The 14,910-nt window shown below is 35.2% G+C and overlaps 1 protein-coding gene across 3 annotated transcripts in view; it reads left to right on the top strand.

Moving 5' to 3' along the window:
- The window catches only part of STXBP4 (syntaxin binding protein 4), a 165,576-nt gene that overhangs the window by 61,293 nt on the left and 89,373 nt on the right, over window positions 1–14,910 (top strand). For all 3 annotated transcript variants that reach the window (XM_004747367.3, XM_013053675.2, XM_004747368.3), the window contains exon 12: window positions 449–514. In XM_004747367.3, the coding sequence (XP_004747424.1) occupies window positions 449–514 (66 nt within the window). The remainder of the gene's footprint in view (window positions 1–448; window positions 515–14,910) is intronic.

Here is a 14,910-nt window from a genome sequence, read left to right on the forward strand (position 1 = left end):
TATCTTCATTTGTATGGATAATCTTCCAAGCACAAGGTAAATTAGAAAAACAGTAGCCAGTCCAATTTCATATGTCCTCTTTAGTGTGCTAAGAGACCTTTACTTCTAAGTTGTGATAATCATCCTCTTCAGTTTGGAAGCTCTTTGGTGATGATTGCTTTTGCCCAAAATTTAGTTAGTATTTACACATTTTCATCCTGACTGAATTATTTTGGAGCTCAGATTTTGAGATTATACAAAATGACTAATCAAAGGAACAGAAAATGCATTTACATCACAATCATACTGTAGATAATTATTTTTAAATGGTATGTGGAAAGCCAGAAAAGTGACTAAGAACTACATTTTCAGATTGTAACAATTGGATGTTTGTAGAATTTATAAATTTTGAAATAAGGCTCATTGATACTTCATAATTTGTTATTAATTCACTGGTTTTTAAATATAGGAAAAGTTATTTGAATCAGAAAGGCAAAAGAAACAATTGGCAGAAGAACTCCAGAATGTGAAACAAGTAAGTGCATGTTTTGTGTGGGGGGGGTGGGGGTGGGTGTGTGCGCGTGCGCACGTGTGTGGACACGTGCTTTTGTTAATGTGGGTAAACAGCAGTGATGCTGTATATGTCCCAGACCTTACAGATGTGAATACTACAGTATAAAATAGCATAAGTCTTAAAAGCAATCACTTTCAGAGCTATCTGTGCTGAAGTCTTGCTACTATTGCTCAAAGAAATTGCTTTCAAAAGCAGATACCCATGGTTATCAGAAGCAAATGATCAATCTCACTGCTTTTCTATTTTTTTTCTCTTTTTCTTTTCCTTTCTCTTTTCTTCTGTTACTCATACCTGACTATATTACAGAAAAAATAAAACAAGAAAAGAAAACCTCCAAGGCAGAGCATTTGTTACTGTTACTTTTTAATACTAAAAAGTAATTTATTTTTACATCATTCTTCACAGGATTTTTGGTCACTTGCAATAAAATAAATACAATGGCATTATAAAACAGATATACAAATAAATAAAATATTGATAAGGGTAGAAAGATAAAAAGAACATAGCTAGAGAGCAGTGGCAGTCACCTGATTTTGAATTGCCCAAACATTATCTCCCCAGAAAACATAAAGTTAACATGGCAAGTAAAATCATATAAGACTCATACCTTCAATATGACTGTGATGTAAAATGCCACATCCTTCAAAGTACATATAAATAGAGTAAAAAATTTTCAACAAAGTCCTGCAGCCTTCCTGCTAATGGAAGTTGGGATACAAAGAACAGAGGTGGTAAACTTTCAGTGACTCTGTTCAAAGATCAGGAAAAAACAAAGCGACTAGATGAAGTACAAACACAATCACCTCCAAAAAGAATATGCAACAATGAATGCCAGAGTCTAAGCACAGATCAGTATTGAGTGGTTCTCAGGACTTGAGAAAGTGTACAACCAGAAGTGGCAGCCTTGGAAAATAATTGCTTCTGGGAATAACCAAATGAACAGAAACAGGGTAGTATCCTTTGGAGATGAAACAATAAGGAAATAAGAGGGGAAAATTAAAGATCTTGCAAAAATGAAAGAGAAACAAGACATACCATTCCTTTCCATCTGCCCTCACCATGACCTTCAACAACATGATCCATGAAGACACTGCACAGAAGAGCATGCTGTTGAACTAAGAACTTTTTCTCTGCAAGGGAAAAAATATGGAATAAGAAAAAATAAATAAATAAATCTGTCCCCCTTATTATAAAACAACTGAATAATCAGGCAATATGATTAAAGCTTTCCTTCTAACAAAAACTCTCCAAAACAATTCAACCACAAAGCTAAAGAAAACTAACACAACACTCCAAATTCAATTAAATATCCTCAAACAAAGCATTTGGCACTAAAGAAAAACACCTCAAACAGAAATTTTTTAAAAACTAAGAATAGAAATATTTTTAAAATGCAAGAAGAAATAAAATGAAAGTTGGTAAAACTTAGGGAAGAAATAGAAGAAAAAGATAAAAGCATATCAGAAATGAAAACTAAGTTTGTAAGTTGTTCAAGAAATTATACAAATGAAAAGCATCAAAAACAACAACAACAACAAAACACCATAAGGAGGAAAATGATATTGAAATAAGGAAATAAAAGAGTTTCCTGAGGAAATAAAACAACTAAGACTAATATTTAGAACTATAATCCATGAAAACATTCCAGAAATAAAAGAAGACTTAATTAAACCTATTAGTGAGTACTAGGTAATCTGACCTAAAAAGATAAACTCTAAGACATATTCAGTAAACTTACTAGGCTTCAGAGTTAGAACAGAAAATGAACAGTGTCTCCAAGTGAAAAAAATCAGACAACTTACAAAGGCTATAGAATTTAACAGCATCAGCCTTCTCAACACAGCAAAGTAAGGCCATAGGAGAGTAATATTTTCAAGAAACTAAAGGAAAGAAAATGTAAACCAAACTGTATACAGCCAACCTGACTTTCACATATCAAGACCCTAGAAAAACCATTTGGAATGTGCCAGTATTCAGGGAATATTTTCCTGAAGAATTTAGGAGACGATGTTTCATCCAGTCAAAAAATTACTCTAATAACTTTGTCCAGAATTCCCCAGAGAGTGAGCATCTCACAGATGTTATTTTATAGCAAAGACCAAAATAAGAGTGAGTTTGCAGGTAAAAGAATAACATGTTAACAGTATATGTCAGACAAAAAAAATCAAAAGATGCAATTTATTTTTTAAAAAATCAGAGGAAAAAGGGGGGAGAAAAAAGAGGGAAATAAAATATAACTGCTTTGCTGTATAAGTAAAGGTATCATTTAAAACTGATTTCAAATAGTAAAAAATTAGGTAAAAATAGAGGAGATTTCTGGCACTATAAAAAAGTAGTAATGCAAAGGTAACCTATAGAATGAAAAGACAAATCTTCCTAAATACCAGAAGAATTTTTTTTAAGATTTTATTTATTTATTTGACAGAGATCACAAATAGGCAGAGAGGCAGACAGAGAGAGAGGGAAGCAGGCTCCCTGCTGAGCAGAGAACCCGATGTGGGGCTCTATCCCAGGACCCTGAGACCATAACCTGAGCCGAAGGCAGAGGCTTAACCCACTGAGCCACCCAGGTGCCCCACCAAAAGGAATTTTTTAAAAAGCAAAAGGAACACACAAAATAAACCCATATAAATGTAATATATCCACACAGTAATTTCAACAAAATATGATCAAATTGAGACCACACAGTATAGTTATCTCAGTTAACATGAATGGGATCAACTCGTCTATTAAAAGGTTGTTGTAGGAAAATACAGTTTACCAAAACTGACCTCAGTAGAGATGGAAAGTTTAGCAGATCAATTTCCATAAAAGAAATAAAGTTATCAAGAAACTACCTTCTAGAAAAAGATCAGGTCAGAAGTTTTACAGAGAAATTTAGCCAAACCTTTGACAATCCCAAAACCACATAAATATCCTCTGAAGGGATTTAAAAAAAAAAAAAAAGAAAGAAAGAAAATTTCCTTTTTTTTTTTTTGAAGCTAGTGTAACATTGATTTCTAAACCTATAAAACCACACAGAAAAGGAAAATACAATTAGACTAGAACAACAACTAGGGGCATATGAATTAGGAAAAAATAAATAAAACCATCTGCTTGCAGATGACATAATAATAATCCAGAAACCCATAGACAATCAGTGATAAAACTAACTCAGTGAGAAATTCACAAGCTAGCAAGATATAAAATTAATATACAAAACTCAGTTGCATCCATGTACATAAATAATAACCTGTTAGAAGTATTAACAGTTGAGAAGCCAAAAATGATGTAGAAAAATTGGCAAAAGACATGAACAGACACCCAAAAAACATTATAAAAATGTCCCTTAATTATATGAAAAGATAATCTTTCTCATAATATGAGAAATACCAGTTAAAATCTACACTGTGATAGAACTTCCATCTTCTGGTAATGACAGAGGGAAACACTGGTGGAAGACATCTTCTAACAGAAAACAATTTTTAAAAAGCTGGGCGTTATACAGTAGGCAACTGCCAAAGAATTGGAGAATGAACATAATCAGACAGACTGCTCCTCCTGGCTGTAAACCTGAGCTAACAGAGTCTGACACTGGTGGAAATGGACCCACACTTCAAGCCACTTGGTATTCTATTTTTTTTTTAAGGTTTTATTTATTTATTTGACAGAGAGAAATCACAAGTAGTCAGAGAGGCAGGCAGAGAGAGAGAGAGGGAAGCAGGCTCCCTGCTGAGCAGAGAGCCCGATGCGGGACTCGATCCCAGGACCCTGAGATCATGACCTGAGCCGAAGGCAGCGGCCTAACCCACTGAGCCAGCCAGGCGCTCCAAGCCACTTGGTATTCTAAAAGGTTCACAGACAATTCACTGGGGAAAAGATGCTCATTATAATACATGGGGGTAGAATAAGGGAATATTTGGGGGAAAAAATGAATCTCAGCCCTTATGTCATACTTAAAAACTGTGAGTGGATTATAGATCTAAACATAAGAACTAAAATAATTAAATTCTTAAAAAAACTTTTGTGACCTTGGGTTAAACCTAAAATTAGTAAATTTTACTATATTGAAATTTAGGTAAATTCTACTTCAACAAAGGTTTGTCTGGTGGTTGTTTTTCTTTTCTTTTTTTTTTTTTTAAGAAAACCATGCAAATACCATTTCTTATCAATCACATTAGCAAAAATTCCAAAGCTTGACAGTACTCTGTTAATGAGGGTATTTCAAAATAGGCATTCTCATTGGGATTGCAAAATGTTACCCCTATGAAGAACTAGTAGTTTTAACAAATCTACATATTATTTACTCTTCTACCTGACAATCTCGCGTCTATGAATTTACTCTGAAGGTATACCTCTAATAATAATAAAATAGATATGCACAGTATTACAGTAATATTTGTGATTAGAAAATACTGAAAACTATTTTAATCTCTCTTGAGTAATATGGATTGATTTCCAGGAGATACTACTGAGTAAAAAAAAAAAAAAAATTTTCAAAAGAATATAAATACTATGCAATATTTAATAAACAAGAGCAGTTATATATCTGCTTATCTTTTACAAAAGATACCAAAGGAAGGATAAACTAGACAGTGACGAAACTGGTTATCTACAATGTGGGTGGACAGATGGTAGATAAGATGTGGGAGAGACTGACACCTGTCTGAGAATGACTTTTTATATAATTTTTACTTTGAGGTGCATGTTAATATTCAACACATTCAAAAAATATAAGAAAAGCAATAAAGATAAGGAAGGGAAAATGAACTTAAAGGTACAAGCAGACCAAAACAAATGAATCCATTTGTATTTCAAATGAGTACCATGTCCATGCTAAAGAAAACCAATTCAAGTAACTTATGAACACAGTATTTGTGTTCAGTCTTTGACAGGTTGGGTTGAGTTGGAAAAGAAGTACAAAGAAATCTTAAACCTTTTGTAGTATTTTTTGTTGTTTTAGTGGTAGAGACAAAGCAGGTTTTTTTTTTTTTTAAGAGATTTTATTTATTTATTTGAGAGAGAGAGAGCTCAAGATGGGAGTCAGAGGGAGAAGCAGCCCCCCATGAGTGGAGCTGATGCGGGACTTGATCCTGGGGCTCCTGGATCATGACCTGAGGTCAAGGCAGATGCTCAACCGACAGAGCCACCCAGGCACCCATAGGCAAAGCGATTATGAAACCGTTTTGGTTGTAGCATAGGTTTTAGCAAATGTATTGACTGTCATTGAGAGCCAGAATCTCAGTGAAAAAGCCTACATATACAAAGCAGAATGAAGGAAGTCATGAAAGAATCCGGAGGGTTGGACTGCAGTTTGGAGGTATTATTTCTAAAGTATCATCATTTCTAAAATATATATGTATATGTGCATATGAATGTACATGTGCACGTATCTATCTGTATGTTTGCATGTATGGATATATATATATATATATATATATATATATATATATATATATATATATATATATTTTTTTTTTTCCCCCCATTCCCTGGCTCTGTCAGCTGTAAGAGCCAAGAAGCAGACAACGTAGTAGCAGTGAGCACATAGCATATCTAAGTGCCCAGATATCATTCCCTACTAAAGGAACCCAGTTTCCTTGAAGAAATGACTAATTTAAGCATTGGTGGAGGGTAAGTAGAAGACAAACTTGGAACATCTCATTTTGCCAGAAAATAAGGAAGTACTCGAAATGACGGAGCTTTGTCACAAGGAACAATCTTGAAAGGGGCTTCTGCTGGCCAAATCTGGAAGGACTTGAGTACCAAAATAATTAAATACAGTAATGAATTGCAGACCATTGAAAAAATAGTAATTCATAAGTCCGTACCATTAGTAAATGGATTAATTAGTTAATTAATGGGGAGAAAGGAGAGCTCTTGCTCATTATAGACTCTTGAGTGCTGATGTAACTGCAGAGAAGCTGCCAGATTTGGGAAATCAGCATTTTGCATCTGTGTTCGTATAGACTGAATCAGGCTGGAGTCATCAGATGCTAAATCTAGGGGGAAATTTTGATGAAGAGCAGAGTATTTACATATTTACATGATTTTTAAAGTAGCTTTCTATAAACTACTTATTAATTGCTAGGGGAAAATAATAATTATACAGTAGTGAGATAAGACAACACCTTGACTGGTGCTAAAAATTGATAGTACCAGTAAAGAATAGATGGAGAATGTGACTCCAAATGTGGAACTTTGAAAAGGACTCATCACCTCTGTAGTAGTCTGGCCAAGAACACGTAACCTGAATCTAGCCATGAGGCAGCATTAGACAAACCCAAGATCAGAGATGTTAATTTTTTTTTTAAGTCGGGTGTGCGTGTGTGTGTGTGTGTGTGTGTGTGTGTTTGTGAGAGAGAGAAAGAGACAGACACCGAGGAGTATGAAAGAAAGAAGGATTGTATTCTTCAAAAATATCATTGTCATTAAAAAAGGAAGGAGGAAAGGCAATAAAAGGTCCCAGATTAAAAGAGCCTAAACAACAACAACAACAACAAAGAGTTTAAACAGGGAAAGTAAATACAAGATCCAACTATAGTAGTTTGGATCCTGCCCTGAAATGGAAAAATGTTCTAAGCGGTATTATTGGGTCAAGTGATGAAATTGGAATACAAATGGCAGATTAAGTAAAAGTATTGAATCAGTGTTAAATTTCCTCAATTAGACAACTATACTATGGTTATGTGAGAATATACTCAGGAAAATAGTTACGTTTTTAGGGGTGAAGAGCCATGATGTGTGTAACTTACTCCAAGGTTAAGAAAAAAGTGGTGTGTGTGTATATGTGTGGTTGTGTTTAAGTATACACATCTGTATGCATGTGTATGCGTGAACGTGTGTCTTTTTACATGTGAGAGAGATTCAGAATATGCAGAATTTCAGCAGCCTCCAAGTATCAGTGTCTTACAAGAAAGAATACTTTATTTCTCATTCATGAACGTGTTAGTGAAAGGATGCATCTGGTGAACGAGGTAAATCTGGGTGAAGGGTGTGAGGGTGTTCTTTGTACTATTTATTCCTAACTAATTCTTGCAGCTCTTGGATACATTTGAAATTATTTCCAAATAAAAAGTGTTTCAAAGTCCTCTATTTTTTGGCCAGTTTTCAGACTCATTAAGTATTTTTGTACTGTGGTTGGTTTGCCTTGTTAGCTATTTTAATTCTGTACCTTTGATACCTGCATCAGTTCATATGGCCAGGATTTTTTTTTTTTTTTACATTTTTAGTGTTTCTTTGCATCCTTAAAGTAGACATTTTACATCTTTGTTTTACATTTAGAACATTTTTTTTACATTTAGAACAAATTAGAGGGTGTGTTTTTTTCCTGCATTTAATTAAAATGTTCTTTTCTCCTAAATGCTTAGAGCTTAAAAGCTTTAGAATGTGAAGCATGCTTGACACAGTAATTACATGAAGTACTGATTAAGAAATGAACCTAAAGAAAAATTTTGTTTTACTTCTTTTTTTTCCTTGCAATACCTACTTCTTCCACTTGAGGCCCTCCTGTATTTATTTCTTGGAATGGATTAGTTTCTATTAAGGAAGGTCAGGTCATCATGAATAAATTATCTAAGACAAATCTGTATCAGAACTTAAGAATATTCAATAGGAAAGGATGCAACATTTATGAAAAAATAAACAGGAAGAGGAATCTTTTATGAGGAATGGTGAATTAGCATGAGGAGTAAGATAGGAGATAATGGGCTTTGGAGTTAGACCACACAGGTTTATCCAGATTCTGCCTCCTCCTTTGCTCTTGACCTTGAGCAAGCTACTTCATCTCTTCAAGCCTCAGTTTCATCATTTCTAAAATGAGCTTGATAATAGGATCCCTCACAAAACTGTCAGCAGCATTAAGATAAATAGTATAAATGTGTACAGTTTATAGTAAGCACTCAACAAATATAAATTATCATGGTCATTATTATAAATAATAGAAAAAGAAATATTAGGTGCTGAAAAAAGAATGGTTTGTTTTAAGCATTTGATTTAGAGGAGGAAAATCTAATTCTGGCTGCAAGGATAATGAGACTTTTTATGGAGGGGATAACACCTACATGAACTGGGCCAGACATAGAAAGGAAAGAGTATTCCAGACAGAGGGCGTGGCATGCAAATCATGCCGCCAAAGAAAAATTCTCGTCTTGGGGCACCTGGGTGGCTCAGTCAGTTAAGTGTCCAACTCTTGATTTCCTCTCTGTTAATGATCTCAAGGTCATGAGATTGAGCCCCATGGTGGGCTCTGGACTGGGTGTGCAGTCTGCTTGAGATTCTCTTCACCCTCTTCCTCTGCCCCTCTCCCAACCCTCTCTTTAAAAAAAAAAAAAAAAAAAAAAAAAAAAAAAAAAAAAAAAAAAAGTCCTGAGAGTCAGAATAGGCCTTTTGCACACTAACTGTACACTAATTTGTTAGTATGTTTGTGTCTTCATGTCTAAAAGTATAATGATATCCGTGTTATAATTTGTTCATAGGAATCAAGAGTGCAGAGTTAAAACTGTTAGGAATATAGTAGGTTCCTCAAAAATAATAGTTTTGATCTATATTCTTTTATCCTCCTCATCATCCTCATCATCAAAGGCCCAGGAACATAAGGGAGCTGTGGACTGATGAAAAGTGTTAGAAAGTGATATTTGGGTGGGTATTTGGGGACCAAAGCATGTAGGTGCTTGAATACTAGTCCAAGATTTCAGACAGCAGACTGCCTCTGAAGATATTTGACAAGGGGAAAAGATGATCAAGTTGCTTATTAACCTACAATCTGACCCCTTTACTTCATACTCTGCATCTAGCTTCTTAGCCCTATTTTTTTTTTAAACTGCAGAATTTTACCACTTTCTCACCACTTACATCACTAGTCTAATCCACTGTCATCTGCTGCCTGTGTTGTAATGACATCTTCCTACCAAATCACCCTCCTTTTAACCTTTCCCCACCACCATATGGTTTAGTCTAAACACAGCAGCCAGAGTATCCTTTTAGAACTTGAGACAGGGGGTGCCTAGGTGGCTCAGTTAAGTATCCGACTCTTGATTTTGGCTCAGGTCATGATCTCAGGGTCCCAGGATCAAGCCCAGTGTCAGGTTCCATGCTTGGTGCAGTCTGCTTGAGATTTTCTCTCTTTCCTTTTCTTCTCTGCCCCCTGACTCATGCTGGTGCTCTCTCTCTCTCTCTCAAATAATACACAAATGTAAAAAAAAAAAAAAAGGAGAAAGCTTTAATTTCTTTTTAAATACAAAGCTTAAGTTAGAACTCTTTAGGGATTTCCATCTCAGACTTAAAGCCAAAATCCTACAAGTAAATATGACAGCCTTCAAGAGCCTACCTGATCTGTCATCCCCACACTCCTCTTACCTCAGCAGCCTCATCTCTTACAACTCTCCCCTTCCCCTCCCCATACCATCCCCTCCACTGACCTTCAACCTTTACTGTGTGTAAAGTTTTGTGGTATTGCTTTCTTACATGTTACACGCTTGTCATGTTTTTATCCTTATGTCTATCAATGAGAGGTAAGTTTCACATCTTTGATATGTTCACGGATTATTAGAATAATATCTGACACAGAGTAGGAACTCAATATTTAATGAATAAATAAAGGGATGAATGAAGACTATCTGTACTTTTCTTAAAAATTTTATTTATTTTCTTAGAGAGAGCACATGTGCATGAATGGCGTAGAGGGGGAGAAGGAGAGGCAAACTCCCCGCTGAGCAGGGAGTCCAATGGAGAGCTCCATCTCAGCATCCTGAGATCATGATCTGAGTTGAAATACCCAGGTGCCCCCAAAAGATCTATACTTCAGAATATTAACAGTAGGTTGGGAAGTAACTGAAGATCAGAGAAGAGACTTTTGTAATAGTGTAGACCAACACTGTCCAATAGAGATATAATGAAAGCCATCTATGTATTGTTAATTTTCTAGTAAGCACATGTTTAAAACAATAAAAAGAAATAGGTGAAATTATTTTAGATATATTTGATCTAATATATCTAAAATACTGTTGAACATGCAATATTAAAAATAGTTTTACATTCTTTTTTCATACTGTATCTTTGAAGTCACTTAGCATATCGTATTTTGTACACTAAATTTTCATTGGAAATAGTGGATCTGTGTTTAGATTTAATAAGATTTGCAGTTGAAAAAAATAGATTCATGTACCCAAATGTTCTAAACATATTTAAAAATTTTCTACTAACTGAATACCAAAATGTTTGTCTTTTAATATTTGTATCCATAAGGATAAAACTATTCCTTGTTTTTCTAAAAGACTTCATATTTCAAGCACAACCATTTCAAAAGTGCATCTTTTCAAATTAAGTATATCACTAATTCTTTAATACCATTACTATCCAATTCATAGTAGTGTGTACATTGAAAGCAACTCTAAATTTCTGTATCAACTTAGCATACCTCCAGTTTTTCATAGTTTTTGTAACTAATATATATAACTATAATTGATACTTGCATATTGATTTATGGTAGAAAAATGTGTAAAATAATTATTATTGATGTATATTATTGAAAGTTCAAATATCAGTATAAATTGTTATACTTGTTCAACTTCACCAATAAGGTTTCCCTTTTCTTAGAGCTTTAAATTTAGCTCATTCATGTGCAGTGTGATAATGACTTTTTTTGTCTTTGATTATTGAATGTTAGGCAGGCATTCCTTCTGTTTTAAGAAAATTTTGATTTGAAATTAAAAGTGCAGTAAATCTTTGTAAAACTCTTCCCACAACTTGGGGAGCTTGGGTGGCTCAGTCATTAGGTGTCTTCCTTCCTCTTGCGTCGTGATCCCAGGGTCCTGGGATCAAGCCCCACAACGGGCTCTCTGTCCGGCGGGAGGCCTGCTTCTCCCTCTCCCACTCCCCTTGCTTGTGTTCCCTCTCTCGCTATGTCTCTCTCTGTCAAATAAATAAAGTCTTTAATTTAAAAAATTCTTTTTTCCCACAACTCAGCCAAGGAGCATTAGCAAAGAACACAGGATCATTAAATTCATGGTCTTCTAAACTTAGTAAAGAGCCATAGAATTTGCACATATATACTACAAGTTAACAACTGTATCCATGATATTTTTAGCACAGTCATCTTAAAAAGCTTTGCACAGATATTTTCCACATGTATAGTACAGTGGAATGAAGCAACAAGACAGTCTCTTGGTTTGAAAATGTCAATAAATTTGAATTTTTGATCCAACATAGCTGGAGCACCATCCATTATGATAAACAATTTTACTCATTATGTAGGTGAAAGTCTTCTTCAAAAGGTGTTAAAGTTAAAAATATCTAGACCAAAGCTTGGTGGTTTTTGTCATAAATTTGGAAGTCCTTTAAGATAATACATGCATGATGCTTGAATTGGGTAGTGTCTCCTGAAGAAAGGTACTTGTAATTTTCCAAATTTTGAATCAATGGATTATTGATGCTGTTAGAAAAGTTCTTGTATTCTTTAGGCATTTGTTTTGTGACATACTTGAAGAGCTTCCATTTTTGGTAAAATATCTCCTCTAGTCTTTTGTCATAAATGAAATTACAATCTTGATCTAAAAATAGTTGACTCTTTAGTGCAACAATCCAAGTCATTTTATAGTCCATATCTAACAAGTCCTCAGGTGATTTGTGTACACCTGAAAATTTGAGGAGCATTCGTCCAGGAAATAAGCAATGGAGGGGTTAACCCGGTAGTAGCAATAGAAATCCACCAACAAGGTCTGTATGAAAGATGCCATGAAGGTAAAGGCAACCAGACTTAACCATGGTAGAAGGTATAGTAATAGAGCAGTCAAGGCTTTGTACTGAGGCTGAGGGGCTGTGATTATTCATGTTGTGATGAATTCACAGTATTTATAATATTATTTAATGCATCCAGTTTTATAAAAATAATTTAAAATATATGTATGTGTTTGTCTGTACAAACACATGCATACATACTGGCATGGCTGTGCCTTTCAGAAATGCACACTTGCAATAAAAAATACCCAAAGTCAGCCCTAAAACTCTTCTTTATTTAAATATATTGACTGTGAACACCATTCACCTTCTCTTATGTATACAGAATATTATTCCATTTAAGAAGATTTCAGTGATACAGATGAATTGTTAATGAAAGAGTTCCTGTGCTTTGTTGAAATTGCTAAAATTCTAACTTCTCGAGAATTAGTTTCTTTTTTCACAGTTAGCAAAAAAAGTCTTTAAAAATTCCAAATAGAGAATGTGTATAACTCTTCTCTTAAAAACTTTTAAAAACCAGAAACTTGATGGCAAAGTTTCTTTCCCTTTTCTTCGTAACTTTTTGAAGGCCTTAACATGAAGTCGGCGCAGTACTAATAATTGCACCATATAAATCCCTTAAATACATAGGTAACCTGATTATTAAAACATGGCTAGATTGATTTTCAATTTGTTTTACAATGATGCTTACCAGTTGCTTCCAAAGGGAGGAGAGAACGCAATTTGATATCCTTTGTTCACTCATTTATAAACTTTTAATTGAATTATTGTGAGACAGTGGCCTGACCCTAAAAACAGAATAATCTCCCCCTTTTGAAGGTCCATTAGCTATTATAAATTATGGAAATTAATTTACCTTTTTTAGTGGCCCAAAAAGAAAGCAGTGAAGAACTAAAAGAGGGAGAGGGAGGAAAAAAATGAGTAAAAAGGAAAGACCAAATTATGCAGAGATCCTTTCTCACTGGAAGGATCCAGTGCATTGCTTTTTTTAAGCCAGGGCTGACTACTAGAATACTTAACTGTTCTGTAAGGAATTGGTTGCACTGTTCTCTAAAACCTCAGTATTTTTGGTGAGTTTTCATGCTTTCCAGAATAAACCCTACCTTACTGTCTAAAATCACAAGCCACAGTTTCCCATGAAATTAGACTTCTCATTATTTTTTTCTTCAAGTTCTAACAACTTTTAACAGGCACGGGCCGTTCTTCTAACAACTTCCTTTGATCAGCAACTTTTTAAGATGTACTCTCACACCGAAGTTGTCTCAGGTTCCTTTCAGCAGTGTGTTATGACCTAAGGCCGTTGTGAACCGGTGAACGGTCCAAAGCCAAAGTATTTGGCTTGCCTGAACAAGCCTTTGCCCTAAAGAAATCATGGGAAATTGCTCATTTGGCAGCTTCTTTAGGATCAGATAAGCTCAGCTGCAGTCGGCCTCACCTGTGCAAAGGTTGGGTTGAATGTTTGACGAGAGCATGAAGTCCTGAGGCAGCCACGTGAGGTCAGCTCAGCACAGGAGTCTCTGGACAGTTAAGGTTGAACATGAACTTAATCACAGTGGGTGCCGCTGGCATGTGAGCTGTCTTGGTCGATGGATGAAGCAACAAAGGAAACTAACAACAGATTAAATATATCTCTAAAGGGAACAGTGATACTATGCAATTACTAAAGAGGTATTCATGTTTTCACACTTTGAGAGATTGTGTTCCTTGTGCATTTATTAAAGAAACCGTAAAGCCTCTAATGTTTAGAAGTGGTATCCATCCCCACACCCTTTTTATTCTTCTTTTGGTGACTGAACTTTTTATAGTATTTCAGTGTAGCCCTAAGTAGATATTCTAAGATGCTGTCTCATCTTTAGAAAGGAAAGGAGAAAATACATCTATTTGATGTGTCAGTCTTTTCTGTTCTAAAAGGGTACTATAGTAAAATTATTCCTGTTTCCATTTCAGATGGTCACTTGTGACCTCAAAATGTCAACTTTTGTTTTCGGTTAAAAACCATCTTTACAAGCATCCCTCATGCTCCTCTTTTATATCCACAGCCACCTCCTTCTGTCCTCCCTCCGCTAACGCCTTGCAACCAGTAATCTGTTCTCTATCTCTATAATTTTGTCATTTCAAGAATGTTATGTAAATGTAATCGTACAGTGTGTCACTTTTGGGCATTGGCTTTTTTCACTCAGCATAATTCCCTTGGGACATATCCAGCTTGTTGCATGCATCTATAGGTCTTTCTTTTTTATTGCCAAGTGCTTACAAAACTGGTAAAGTCTGGGGGCACCTGGGTGGCTCAGTCAGTTAAGCATCTGCCTTCAGCTCAGGTCATGATCCCGGGTCCTGGGATCGAGCCTGGCATCAGCGGGGAATCTGTCTCTCCCTCGGCTTCTCTCTCTCTCTCCCTCTCTCTCTCTCTTTTTCTGTCAAATAAATAAATAAAATCTTAAAAAAATAAATCTGGTAAGGTCTGATTGTTTTGTGGATTGCATCAATGAAGTTTCCTGATTGTGATATTCTATTATAGTCATGCAAATTACAACCACTGGAGGAGGCTTGTTGAAGCATACAGGGAACCCCTCTGTATTATTCCTTACAACTGTGTGTAATCTACAATTATCTTTAAATGATTTTTTTTAAGCCCAAAAAGA

The sequence above is a fragment of the Mustela putorius genome, unplaced genomic scaffold (genome assembly GCF_011764305.1).
Source record: "Mustela putorius furo isolate JIRA1106 unplaced genomic scaffold, ASM1176430v1.1 tig00003962_pilon_pilon_pilon, whole genome shotgun sequence".
Lineage (NCBI taxonomy): Eukaryota > Metazoa > Chordata > Mammalia > Carnivora > Mustelidae > Mustela > Mustela putorius.